The following is a 14,566-nucleotide window of genomic DNA, read 5'->3' as shown; positions in this document are numbered from 1 at the left end:
TGGATTAATTGAAACAAAAACTTAAAATGTGTTTTCATAGGCAAAATATAGCTTTATTCAGTTTTTCTAGCAGCAGGTAATTTGCTTGGATGGAAGTATCACTTATATTGATGAGTATTCTCTACACTAGCCAGCTCTAGCTGCTGCATTCTTAATTCTGTGAGCCTCATATTGAAGCATATTAAGATTTTTTAAAATATTTATAGAAATCAATAAGAAATTTCAGATCAATTAATAAAAAAATAAATTTTTTACAATGGAATGTTACTCTACCATTACAATTAGGAATTAGGTATTATATAGATAGAATAATATTTTAAACTTAAACTCATAAATAAATTAGAAAATTAAATAAAAAAATTGTAAAATTAATAACCAATTCAACTTGCTGATTTCGATTTTCAAATATGAGAAATAAAAATTCTTGTAACAATTTAAAAGAAATTTTTTGTTTAAATTTATTTCATATAAAATTATATAATAAAATTTATTTATTTATTTTTTATATTGTATCCTTGTTTAGAGAGGAACAAATTTAGAAAAGAAAATTAGCTTATTTGGAATTATATGGTACAATGTACAGAATTAAATGTCTCAATATAAAAAGTTTAACAAGTTAGCAATGGAAGAGGCAAGCAGGATGGAACAAATCTACGATGGCATATTGAAAAGTAGCATAAAAAATATACAAATTTTGAATATTGATTCATACTTACTATTTAATAAAATTAAATAAAAAAAATTCATATAATCGACTCAATTAATTTGAGATTAAACTCAGTTCATGTTGTTGTGTTGAAATTATATGGTACCTAATGGGTAATAAAGGGGCTAACCAGCGCATCTAATTATTTAACATTAATTATGAGTGTATTTGACTTAGCTTGTAAATCGATTAAATTTACTTATAAGTAGAAAGTTATAAATATATTAGTATTTAGTTTGACTTATATATTAAAAAAATACTTAAAATAAGTTAAAAGTCACTGGTAAGTTATCCTTATATACTTATTTTACAACTACTTTTAGACCAAATTAAAAAATATATTATGCTAATAATTTATAACAAATCAACACCCTCTTTTTCTTTTAAATGTTATCCTTATTTTAATAACTATTGTCATGACCCGATTCTACGGGTCAAACTGGCACTAGGTTTTGGGCCGGCTTAAAGCCTCCAAAAACCGTAGCAAACTTTACTGTTTACTAACCAACAACTAGACTCGAAGTCAAGGTCCAACACACAAAAATAAAATAATATAAAATATTATATCTCAAATTTAGGAAGTCCAAATCAACCCAAACATTGTACAATAATATGGGGAGCCTAGCTCAACCCTTATATCTAACACATCTAGCTCACTAAATACCATTTATTTTATCCAAATAATATGTTATTAATTAGTGTCACAGTAGAGTTTTAAAAATAAAATAAAATAAATAAATAATTAAATATAATAGAACTACTAACATCACCACAACTTGTGAAGAAAAATTCATGTTAGAAACTGTAGAAAATAATGCTCCTCTTGTAACCTAGGAAAAATATATTGAACAGGAATGAGCGTTCGATTTAATGAGTTTAGATCTTTATTACAATGCAATTTCTATAACTACTTACAACTAGTACAATTCTACCATAAAATGCACATTCAATATATATAACAAATAATCCATCCAATATTCGCACGAAAAGATAATTTAAAACAACTCACGCACCCAGCATATCATATCAATATATAAATATGGGAGTCAATCATCTATACAGCTCTCCCAATCTAAATCCTTCCAATGAGTTCAACTTAAGCTAAACTTTCGCTTAAATCTAAGTGTAGGAGACAATGAGATCAATTCAAAGTCATGTCTAACCCTGACTTTCCATATCTATAAGGACCAAGTTCTAACAAGACTAACTCAAGCCGCGACTACCCGTCCAATCTATATCTATATATACCATATATAAATAACACGCCCAGTTCTAAATTATCTTCAAGGCGGCAATCACAAACAAATAACAATTAAATACACAACAATCAAAATACCCTTAATATATTAATTATTTGTGTGCATAATTAAATATTTATAAAATATATGAGCGTGCTAAATATGTAATTAATATTGAAATTACAAAAATAATTAATATTTAACTCACTGATTGGTTGACTCGACCGTTGATGTGTCCCAACCGCAAGTGCACAGGTCGTTCAAGTATTATAGAAAAAGATATCGTTCCCATGAGGAGTTGTGTTAATGATTGAATTTTTGATGTAAAATAAAGTATGTTAAAATTGTATTTTAATCAGATTTTATAAAAGAAATTTAGGAATTTAAAGCATAAGGTATGAAAATGCAAAACTAAATTCAAACAATGACTAATTTAATAATTCGCAAAATAAAGAAATTGATAATATTAATAATGAAAATTAATAAAATGATATTAAACTAAACAATCAAAAGTAAAATTCCAAGCAATAATTGATAAAAGACGATTCTGGAGTTAACTTTACTTAACTTTACTTAATCAAGAATATTTTACAGACTTAACTAGCTAGTTTAATTAAGGCAGCAACTATACAACTTGAGTTAAGGACTACTTTTATAAATTTTGCTACTTGAAACACATCTGAAACGTTTAAAAATACTGAAAATAATTGTAAACATGACCACCTTCTGAGATAGCCCATTGGGCACCTAGCCTGGCCTGAAAACTCAATTCTGAGTTTCAGTGATCTATAGCCAATCCGATCATATATAAACGAAATCCATAAATTATTAATAATTATCAATATTTAATTCACGAGCATCGAAAAAGCTTGAAAATCTCACCAAGAGATTTCGATCGTCTGATTATTATTTTTTCCAAACAGTGTTCAATTGGAGTGGTTTTTGTCCCATCTCGAAGGTTTCATTGCTTTAAGTCCATCGGTGGTTATGGATCGCCGATTTGATGGTCTAATTGAATGGAATTGGCCCTAGAAGTTTCTATTTTTCTCTCCTTGATTTGTCGAATTCCTACAACGATAGGGAGCAAGGTTAGTTGAATCTGGTAGCCCAGTGGAAGAAGAGTTGAATGCCGTTGGTTTGACTTCGATCCAACATCGGAATCGCCAAAAAAGGGCAAAAAATTATTTGGCTCCTTCTTGCGCGTTTAACTGAAAAAGCGCGCTGGCCGCCGCTGTTCACTGCCCAATGAGCCTGTGCCGATGCTGCTGATGGTCGCCGGAGGTTCACCGATAATCTCCCGTTGCTGGTCTGGCCGAGGGATAATGAACGAAGAGAGAGAGTGACAGATGTGGGAGGAAGAGAAAGAGAGATTTTGGGGAGAGGGTTGCTGCTGTGTTTTTCAAAATTCGAAGCTTTTTTTTAATTTTAATTATCTTTTAATCTCTAAACTTTTTATTGTTTTACAATTAAGTCCAAAATATTTTTCAATCGAATCCATCATACTTTTCAATCAAGTCCATCCTATTTAAATTCCCTTACAACAATATTTTAAATAAAACAACACTAATAACAATCTAATTCACAATATCTAATATTTATTCTTTTTAATAAAAAAACTACATAAATACTGCAATAATAATAATTATGAATAGAAAATTTAACTTTAGAAAATAATCATTTAATTTAAAATTGAAGTTTTGAATTAATCTTTATAGAATATGTTTAAAAGGAATAAAAATAATATTAAAATAATTATTTGTACAGTTTATTAAATTTAAAAAAAATATATTTTTCAAGCATTACAATTGCAACACTTAATTACATATTATTTTTATCATTTTAATAAATTAAATTACTTTTAAACATTTTAAATAATTCTATTAAATAATTAATTATTTATTTTCAAATTAACTTATAAATAAAATATATTTCAAACCAAAACATTCTTTATATTAATTTTCAGTTATCTTAAAAAAATAAAAATAAAAAAATAAAACCCTATGAAGTAAAAAGGAAATATATTTATATGCTTCTTTGCCATTTTCTTCTCCACTTTTTCTTGAGCAGTTGTATTTAGTTCTCTCAGCCTCCACTCCATCTAAGCTAGCAAAATTGATTAAACTCTTTAAAGTCTCAATCTTTTTGCTGCTACTTCTCTAGAATCACATCATTTCTGATCTGGGTTGTGTTTAAATTCCGATTCAGATGATTGTTCTCACCATTTTTTTGCAGTTGCTGCTTTCTTTTGAAAATCATTGATAGAAACGAAAGCCCATTTGTTTCCTAGGGAATTTGGTTGTTTCTTGATTGGAAAAAATTACATTCTGATAAGTGGTTCTTTTTCAGCAAAGACGCAAGTAATGGATATATGTTATGAGGTCAGAGCTTCATTTCTTTTTCCTTTTTTTTTTCTTTTCTTTTTGTTTCTATATAATATGACGTTTGATGGAAATGCAAATGCTCGTTAATATTGCTTGTCAATGCTTTATTTGGTTGCTGAAATAAAAGCAGTAAAATGATATGTCGTATATATTTGAATCTTTGGTTTCTCTCTGATTAGCAGATGAGAAGAAAAAAGCTTTCATTTTCTGCGGATAGAATAGGAGATTTGAGGTTTGTTCTCCTTAGGTTTTTGACAACCAAGTACAGAATTGTTAATTTTGATTTTTGCCCCTTGATATTATCTAAAGTAGAGGTAGCATGTATTCATTGTTCTGGTTCTTTCACCCAAAATCTTTCTAATATCTTATGGTTTTACCATTTTCCCGAAGGATCTTTACTAAAGATTCTTTTCCCAAGGAAGAAGAAGGTTGGAAAAGAAATAAAAATTTCGAATTTTGACTAATCTGGGGCTTTGGGAATCAAATCCTCCAAAATGTTTTTGATATGCATAAGCTGTGCCTTTAAAAGATTAATCAAATGAGAGTAAAACTAATTCAGTTTGTGTACGTTCTGTTTTAGTGAGGTTGAGGATTTGCCATGTTTATCAAATAGGGCAATTTTTTGGTTTGGCTCATATGGTCAATGATCTCATTATCAGTTGATGTCATATTGAGTTTCTTAACTTTGACGGTTGTAGCAAAATGATATGTATTGTGTTTTTATGAGCTTTGTAATATTTTCTGTTCTTTTTGTGTTGTTTGTTGATTTAGGACTCTTATCTGGTCATGTTTGCAGGAACCTTTAGTTGTTTGAATTTTTCTTTCAGGCAACTTCAGACAGCTTCAAACAATGAGAAGGGGCAGAGGAAAAGGGAAGAAGCAGACTGTTATTGGTTCACATGAAGATCCTGCCAGTGCTGAAGAAAAAATTCCTACCTATAGAAGAAGAGGAAGGCCAACAAAACCACTGCAGGATGATAATGAAGAAGAAGAAGAAGAAGAAGTTGCAGAAATAAAAGAAGATGGCAAGGATGTGAAAGATACTATTTCTTCTAAAGATGTGAAAAGTCAGGCTGCCATTGAGAATGGACAGAAAAGGAAGAGACCTGGACATACCGAAGAAAATTCAAATTCAGTCAAAGAGGAAAATGGTGTTGGAACAAAGTTGGATATTGATAATTCAACAGTGAGTATTGGATTTCGACAAAATGGGAGCAGACGAAAAAACAAGCCCAGGAGGGCTGCTGAAGCTGTTGTTGAGTGCAAGTGAACTTCATTTTTGTTGTTTTAAAGGTTTCATGTCTTCTTTCCTGTCATGGGATAATATAAATCTTAATTATCGAAGTGGAGCTTATTGCGTAGGTTTGGCTAGATGTTTCTTTTGTTATATGATATTTGTTTTTATATTTGTTGATTCCATTTCTCTGGAGCGGATAATTTCGATTCGGAGGCTATAACATTGATTTTACTTCATATAATTATGCAGAAACCTTCCACCATCGGAAATTATTTGCTGGTCTTCTGCTATTTGCATTTAGTCATAAGTAAAGAAAAAATTTATTTTCCCTTTGCAAGAGAATTATGCTTGCTAGCTACATCTATTTATTGCTGGCATTACATGGCTAACTAGTGACTAGCCTTAGGTTCTTGTTATTTGTCTGGTATAAGTACAATACAAACTGCACTTAGGATGATAGTGCAACCATTTTGTAGTTTAATCAGCTTTCATTAGCTTTTTCATTGTTTGAAATGTAGCTAGTTGCTCTGATCAATTATAAATCAGAGGCTTCATGAGGTCTATCGACACTGAATTACTTTTTAACACTGTTCACAGAAGGTTAAGACTCTGAAGAAATGAATGTGAAGACTTGGTGATACAGAAGAGTAATTTTGCAAGTAACAATGATGATTACAGAAGCTTGTAATGAAGGTGAGCTTGTGCAACGTAGTGGGTGGAAGGAACTACTAGAACTACAATTGTAGATGAAACTGCAATTGATACAGACAATCTCATCATCAAAAGAACTACTAGAACTAGACTGATTTGACAATCTATACTGGGTTTAAATTTGAGAACCACCAATGGCATTTGAAGGTATTTTACTAGGGTTATCCTTCCAAGCTTGTTTGTGTCAGGTAGCTTGTCTTCTAAAATGGTTAATCACTTGCACTGGGGACCATTAATTGGCTTATTGTGAAAGCGATAGAAGCTACATAATGTTGTAAGGCCATGGGACTGGTTTGCCATGGCCAACCTGTATATGCTTTCCTAAGAGATTTTTGTCCAAATTTGCTTTGGTTGATTTGACTTCTTTCAAACTCAAGATTTTGTAAGTTGTACAGACGACTCTAACGCTATTAAACTAAAACATAATGATTTTATTGAAGTTGAAGTTATTAGAAATGGAAGAAGAAAACCTAAGCTCAATAGCTACATCAACAAATGTTAGATTTGGGTTTGTGAACATGCTTATGGCCGTGTCATAGGAATGTAAATGGATTGCATTGGCATTTACCTAAAAAGTCACATAGCATCTCTGTCTTTAGTTGCACTTGCATCCATTTGATACTTGAACTTTATAATATTGTAACTATTTAACTTTTGATCTTTGCACGATGACACCTTCACTTTTAAACGCATCTCATTAGATAATTAAATTTTATAAAAATGTAACTATTTAACTCTGCGACCGGTGACTTACAAGAGTTTTCATGTTAACATGAATATTGACTTGTATTAATGCTCTTTGGCAATATTGACAATGGCAGGTGAACACTCAGATGGAACTAAGGACGTTTTTTTCTTTTCAGTGATGTGTGATAGGACAGGATTTCTGGGTGACCATACCAACCCTTTTTGGCGACCAAAGGCGAGGCAAGCATTGATCAACTCACCTTGTCTTAACTTCATTTTCTGATCAACAGTGCTCAATTTGGTGGAGTTTTTTGAAGAGGAAAGGAGAGAGAATTAAAGTAATTATTATAATTTTTTAAATTTTATAATTATATAAATTTTAATAATATTTTTTCTCATCTTCAATTGTCTAATTGAATGTATTTTCACATATTTTGCTGGCTAGTATTTCAAAGATTTAATAGTTACGCTTTTAAAAAATTCAGAAGTCGAATAAGATGTAATTAAAGGTAAGATGTTAAGTGTCACTATCACATAAGCGTCTTATTGAAGAATTTATCCTATTCTAGCATAAGTTCTTTTAGTATATTATTTTTAAAGTTTATGAATTTTATGGTAACAAAATAAAGATAAGGGAGGAAAGTGAAACATTCTGAAAATTAAGAGAATCAAAATTTAAAATTAAATAATTCAACTAAATTATATAAATTTATTTAATTTAATAATTAAATATTAATTTAATACTTTTAAATTATTATAAATATAAATACTACTCAATTTAACTAAGAATTTTAAACTATTAGTTGTGAGACCAAACATCATATTTAAAACAAATCGTCATCTCAGGCGTTGCAAAAATTTATTTTTATTTATATTATTTTAAATTTTAACTGTATTTTATTTAATGATTTATTAAAATATTTGTATCTTTTAAGTTATTTATATGAATGAATTCATATATTTAATTAGTATCTATGTTAATATTTTTTTAAAAAAGTTATTATCAAAATAAAATATTAAATTCTAATAATTAATTATCCCAAATCGTCAAATAATTAAAAATATTATCGTTATTAAATACTTGTAATTAATATTATATTAGTTAGTTTTTTTACTAAAAAAAATATTTTTAATTTAATTAAGTAATCAACTAGAATTAATTGGTGATATATCTGAAGTGTCACGACCCAACCTATGGGCCGGACCGGCACTAGGACCTGGGCCAGCCTAAAGCCCCCGAGGCCCGTAGTAAGCCTAACTATTCATTAATCCAACTCTAAGGCCCATTTGGGCCCAATATCAAGAAATCAACCGGACAGAGTCCGGCCATAAAATGGACCTACCAACGGGGAGTTTATGACTCACCCGACCTGTAAACACAGTAAATACTCAATTGGGGAGCTCAGCTCACCCTCCACATACTCATCAACATAAAAATAAATGGGAGCTCAGCTCCCTCATCCAATCCATCAAACATGCATAGAATATAAGTTTACAGGTCCAAAATAATAATTTAGTTTACAGACCCAAATCAAATAAACATTTCTAACACATGCGGAAATTCTAAGATTTAATAAGTTTATACAAACTTTAATAATCGACCTGCGAGAAAGAAAGCAGGTTAATCTCAAAAATATCCTCCTGTGGCCTAAAAAAATATTGAACAGGAGTGAGCGTTCGACTCAGAGAGTAAAATATCAATTTTAACCATAATCTCTATAACTATCTAAAACTAATGCACCCTGTAGAGTGAAATGCAACATCAACAACATTTTCACATCATAACATCAAAAAGGTAATTTGGAGCACTCACACACCCTGTAGTATCAGTCATAATATATGGGAGCTGATCCCCTATACAGCTCTCTTAAATCCAACCTAGTGCCAGCGAAGAACTCAAGCCGGACTTTCGCTTAATAAATCAAATCGAGGGTCCCAGCGAAGAACTCAAGCCGTGACTACCCCTCGAAGGATCGGGTCCCAGCGAAGAACTCAAGCCGTGACTACCCGTCCTATCCATAGTCCACACCACATCACACGCACGCCAACGCACGCACACTGCTCCAAATTACCACAACAACATCCATGGCACTTTAACAGTTATCAATGCAACATAAATCGTGCCTAGAATTTATCTACATAGATATATGCATATAAGTGATGCATGGGCATGCTTGAACATATAATAATAGTGAAATTACAATTAAAATTAATATTTTACTCACATACTTAACAACGGTTACTATGGCGGCTGGGCGGAGGAAGAAGACTGTCCCAGCTCACCTGACAATTACATTACAATTATTTAATACAAATGACTCAATACAATCAAGAAAAGACCAAATACGTCCTAGGTCGTGCCGAAAATCCGGTAGAGTTTCCCCTATACCTAGGACCAACCCAACTTGCAAAAGGGCTCAAAACACACTTCTATTTTCACAATCCATATATCCACAACTCAATCACATCACACAGCCCCTCCTGGGCCCATCAAATCAGTCATCCATCACAATATGTAAAATTTTAATTTAGTCCTTATAATTAATCATTTTTGCAAAAACTACCCAAACAAGCTCTAAAAATTCTAAAACTTTGCCCCGTGGTCCTTAGCAATATTACTAGGCTATTGTAAAAAGAATCATAATTTTCTGAGCTACCACGAATATTTTATGAATTTTTAATCTTATTTAAGCACTAGAAAATTACGAAAAAGCAAGGTTCGGGTTTACCTTTGCCGATTCCGACTCCGGGGACGCGCTCGGGAGGTCTAACAATGGGGGGTAGCCAAAACCTTGGTCCAATTCGGAGACTTTTCCGGTAACAGGTCTGTCTGGCCCGAAATTTGCAGACCCGGTCAACTGTCGAATTTCCGCGAATTGAGGATACCTACATGAAGCCCACAACACGGGGGTTAGTACATAAATTTTTCAGAATTTTCTAAGCTCATTTAATGCCCGAAAAGACACTGCGAAGTTCCGTGGGACCCACCGTAAAACGGTGTTGGAAAAATTTGAAATTTATGTCGCCGCGAAGTTCTCGATGAGTGGAGCGCTCTGGTACTCTCGGTTTTCTCGTGAGATTCACGGTTTGTGAGAAATCTAGCCCGAAAGTCAAAATGGGCTAAAACTTCCCGGGCAAAAATTGAACAAACAGCTAGATGGATTTCGGTGTTCTTGGTGTCTATGGAAAGCTCTCGTCGAGTAGATGATTTTAGACACAAGACCCGGTCCAATTGGTGGCCGGATCGGCCGGATTTGGGCCGGGAAGTTGAAACGTCGCGCGCGCGCTGCGCGTCCCTTCAGAGGCCGTTTTCCGGCGTTCCAGGTGGCGGCCGGCCGTGGGGGAGGACCGAGGTGAGGCGCCGGCGAGGTGGGAAGGCAGGGGAGGCGGCGGCGCGGCAAGGGGAGGAGGGAGGAGAGAGAAAAGAGAGAGAGAAGGGAGAGAGGTCGACGCGCGCGGGAGGAAGAAGGAAGAAAAAGAAAAGGCCGGTCCGATTCGACCGGTCCGATCCGGTCTGATTCAGGATACAAAATTTTGAATTTTTACTCTGCCTCGGGACCGAAAACGAGGTCCAAAAATTTCGAAAAAATTTCAGAAAACTCAGAAAAATACATAGACTCCAAATATATTTTTAGTTTTGCCACGTGGTCTTTAAATTAATTTTTAAAAATCATCAAAATTTATATTTTCGGAAAATCGAACCCAATTTTTAAAATCCAAAAAATCTCAAAAAAATTCCTAAAATTTAAATAAAATTAAAATACCAAAAATGCTCATAAAATAATAAAATTTAAAATTTTGGGTTGTTACATTCTTCCCCCCTTACAGAAAATTCGTCCTTGAATTTTAAACAAGGCAGAATAAAGCACATGATTATACATTGAACAGATAAGGGTACTTGCTACGCATGTCCCGTTCTGACTCCCAGGTGCACTCTTCCACTGACTGGCTCCTCCACAAGACCTTAACCATAGGGATCTGTTTGGATCTTAGTTGTCTCACTTGGTAGTCCACTATGGCTACAGGTTGCTCCTCAAATGTCAAGTTCTCTTTTAGCTCTATTACATCTGGTTGTAGTACATGAGAAGGATCTGGAATGTATTTCCTGAGTATGGAGATGTGAAATACGGGATGAACGTGAGAAAGGTTGGGTGGTAGCTCCAACAGGTAGGCAACTGCTCCAACTCTATCTGTAACCTCAAAAGGTCCGATATACCGAGGTGCCAACTTGCCCTTCTTTCCAAATCTCATGACTCCCTTCATTGGAGAAACCTTCAGGAATACATAGTCGCCTACTGCAAACTCCACATCCCTGCATGCAGGGTGCATAACTCTTACGCCTCTTGAAAAGTTGTTTTCAATCGTTCCCTGATTAAGGGAACCATCTCTGATGTGTACTACACTAGGTCTACATCATGCACCTTCGCTTCCCCCATTTCTGTCCAACACAGAGGAGACCTACACTTTCTTCCATATAATGCCTCATAGGGTGCCATCCCTATGCTGGAATGATAACTGTTGTTATAGGCAAATTCCACCAAAGCTAGCTGCTCATCCCATTGACCTCCAAAATCCAAAACACTCATGCGAAGCATGTCTTCCAGTGTTTGGATTGTCCTTTCAATTTGTCCGTCTGCATGCGAGGGTGGAAAGCGTACTAAAGTTCAACTGTGCCAAGTGCCTCCTGCAACTTTCTCCAAAACCGAGAAGTGAACTGGGGCCCTCTGTTAGATATTATGGAAGCCGGAACTCCATGCAATCTGACTATTTCTCGAATGTAGAGTCGGGCGTACTGTGCCACCGAATATGTAGTTTTCACAGGCAAAAAGTGAGCTGATTTGGTTAGCCGGTCCACAATTACCCATATCGAATCATATCCTCGCGTGGTACGAGGCAACCCAGTCACAAAATCCATAGTGATCATTTCCCACTTCCATTCTGGGATAGGGAGCTCTTGCAGCTTCCCTGACGGTCTCTGGTGTTCAAACTTCACCTTCTGACAAGTCAAGCACTTGGACACAAAGTCTGCTATGTCTCTCTTCATGCCATTCCACCAGTAGCTATCTTTCACATCATGGTACATCTTGGTGGAACCTGGGTGGACACTGTACAGTGTATAGTGTGCCTCTTGCATGATTTCATTTATGAGATTACCCACATCGGGCACACATATCCTTGAACCTTGTATAAGGGCGCCATCATTGGCAAACCCAAACTCACCACCTTCACCTTGCTGTACTCTTTCTATGATCTTCATCAATTGTTGGTCTCTGTGCTGGGAAACTCTAACTCTGTCTCTTAAGTCTGGCCTCACTGAAAAATGAGCCAGCAATACCCCATCATCTGAAAGATCTAGGATTAAACCTTGATCCATCAACTCATGTAATTCCTGAATCAATGGTCTCTTCTCTGCTGAAATGTGTGCCAAACTGCCAGAAGATTTTCTGCTCAAAGCATCTGCTACTACATTGGCTTTCCCAGGGTGGTACTGGATGGAGAAATCATAGTCTTTCAGAAGCTCCATCCATCTCCTCTGTCTCAAGTTTAAGTCCCTCTGTTGGAAGATGTACTTCAAACTCTTGTGGTCGGTGTATATCTCGCACACTTCACCATACAGGTAGTGTCTCCAGATTAAGATTACAGCCGCCATTTCCAAATCATGGGTGGGGTAGTTCTGCTCATGCCTCTTCAGCTGTCTTGAAGCATAAGCCACTACTTTTCCATTCTGTATCAAAACACACCCTAGGCCAACTCTGGAGGCGTCACAGTACACGGTGTATCCTTCACCACTCATAGGTAGTGTCAACACAGGGGCGGTGGTTAGACACTCCTTAAGCTTCTGGAAACTCCTCTCACAGTCATCTGTCCAAATGAATGGAACATTCTTCCGAGTTAACTTAGTTAGGGGAGCTGCTATCCTGGAAAAATCTTGCACAAAACGCCTATAGTAGCCAGCTAGACCTAGAAAACTTCGCACCTCAGTGACTGTTATAGGCCTAAGCCAATCAGTTACAGCTTCAATTTTCTTGGGATCCACTTGAATGCCATCACTAGAAACCACGTGTCCCAAGAATGAGATGCTTTCTAGCCAAAATTCACATTTTGAAAATTTGGCATATAGCTGGTGCTCCCTCAAAGTCTGCAACACCATCCTCAAGTGCCACACGTGTTCTTCCTCGGTCTGAGAGTATACCAAAATGTCATCTATGAATACGATGACAAAACGGTCCAAAAATGGCTTGAACACCCGGTTCATCAAGTCCATGAAGGCTGCTGGTGCATTAGTGAGTCCAAAAGACATCACCAAGAACTCATAATGACCATATCTTGTCCTCACGCCGCTTTTGGACACGTCCTCATTCCCGATTCTCAAGCGATGGTAGCCTGATCGCAGGTCTATCTTGGAAAAGAATCTAGCTCCTTGGAGCTGATCAAACAGATCATCGATCCGAGGAAGTGGATACTTGTTCTTCACAGTCACCTTGTTCAGCTGTCTGTAGTCAATGCACAACCTCAATGACCCATCTTTCTTTCTTACAAATAGCACAGGAGTGCCCCAGGGTGAAGTGCTCGGGCGTATGAAACCCTTGTCCAAAAGCTCCTGTAGTTGCTCCTTCAGCTCTTTCAATTCTGCTGGTGCCATCCTTTAAGGCGGCATTGAAATGGGGTTTGTACCCGGAACAACATCAATGCAGAACTCTATTCCCCTTTCTGGTGGCAACCCTGGAAGCTCTTCAGGGAAGACATCCATAAATTCTCTGACAACAGGAACATTTTCCATGCTGACACCTTCTACAGATGTATCTCTCACCAATGCCAAATACCCTTGGCATCCGCGCCTCAACATTTTTCTAGCACTAATTGCTGAAACCAAGTTATATGGAGCCACGCTCCTGTCACCATCAAAGCTAAACTCTTCCACACCAGGTATGTGGAAATACACCTTTTTGTTCCTGCAGTCTAAGGTGGCATAATGAGTTGCCAACCAATCCATCCCCAAAATTACATCAAAATCCATTACTGGTAGAGGAACTAAGTCTGCGGGGAGGATCTTTCCATCCACTACTACTGGGCTACCCGGAAAAACCATATCTACATCTATGTTGTCACTAAGTGGGGTAGCTACAGACAAAGGGCATTCTAAAGTGGTAGGGTTTCTACCCAATCTCATGGCAAACACAGGGGAGACAAATGAGTGCGTAGCACCCGGATCTATCAAAACACGAGCCTCATAGGAATGCACTGTAAGAATACTCGCCACAACCGCATTTGAAGCTTGAGCATCCCGGTGGGTCAGGTGAAAACCCGAGCTTGACCCCTACCCCGAGTAGCGTAACCACGACATCGACTTCTACCTCTGATCTACCTCCAAATCCACGCCCCTTGTCCTCACTGTTGGCACATCGAATCGATCGCCGCCATGCCGAAGCACCGGATACAATCAAGAGGAACATTTGCAAAAGAACCTGTGACCCCATCCGTGGCTCATTGAACACGTGGCATTCCCTAGCAAAGTGACCTGTTGGCTACACACAAGCATACTCTGAACCCATCAAACAAGGTCCCGAATGTCCTCTTCCACACTGTGCACAAGGTGCTAAGGAAG

The 14,566-nt window shown here is 36.1% G+C and overlaps 1 protein-coding gene across 3 annotated transcripts; it reads left to right on the top strand.

The window, feature by feature from the left end:
* Window positions 1-3,982: 3,982 nt before the first annotated feature.
* Window positions 3,983-6,712, top strand: LOC110636784 (uncharacterized). 3 transcript variants are annotated; one of them, XM_021786624.2, is made up of 3 exons: window positions 3,983-4,322; window positions 5,122-5,618; window positions 6,160-6,712. In XM_021786624.2, the coding sequence occupies exon 2, from the start codon at window positions 5,176-5,178 to the stop codon at window positions 5,593-5,595; it is 420 nt and encodes a 139-aa protein (XP_021642316.2). In that variant the 5' UTR covers window positions 3,983-4,322; window positions 5,122-5,175; the 3' UTR covers window positions 5,596-5,618; window positions 6,160-6,712. The 3 variants fall into 3 exon arrangements, with proteins under 3 accessions (XP_021642316.2, XP_021642317.2, XP_021642315.2); XM_021786625.2 differs by lacking the exon at window positions 6,160-6,712 and having other exon boundaries at window positions 5,153-5,731; XM_021786623.2 differs by lacking the exon at window positions 6,160-6,712 and having other exon boundaries at window positions 5,122-5,731.
* Window positions 6,713-14,566: the final 7,854 nt, after the last annotated feature.

Source organism: Hevea brasiliensis, chromosome 5 (assembly GCF_030052815.1).
Source record: "Hevea brasiliensis isolate MT/VB/25A 57/8 chromosome 5, ASM3005281v1, whole genome shotgun sequence".
Taxonomy (NCBI): Eukaryota; Viridiplantae; Streptophyta; class Magnoliopsida; order Malpighiales; family Euphorbiaceae; genus Hevea; species Hevea brasiliensis.
Note: the sequence above shows the minus strand (reverse complement) of the source record. Positions and strands in the feature narration are given on the sequence as shown.

Bases quoted from the DNA above. Each gene is read 5' to 3' on its own strand.
- LOC110636784 (XM_021786624.2), top strand. From the start codon at position 5,176: ATGAGAAGGGGCAGAGGAAAAGGGAAGAAGCAGACTGTTATTGGTTCA.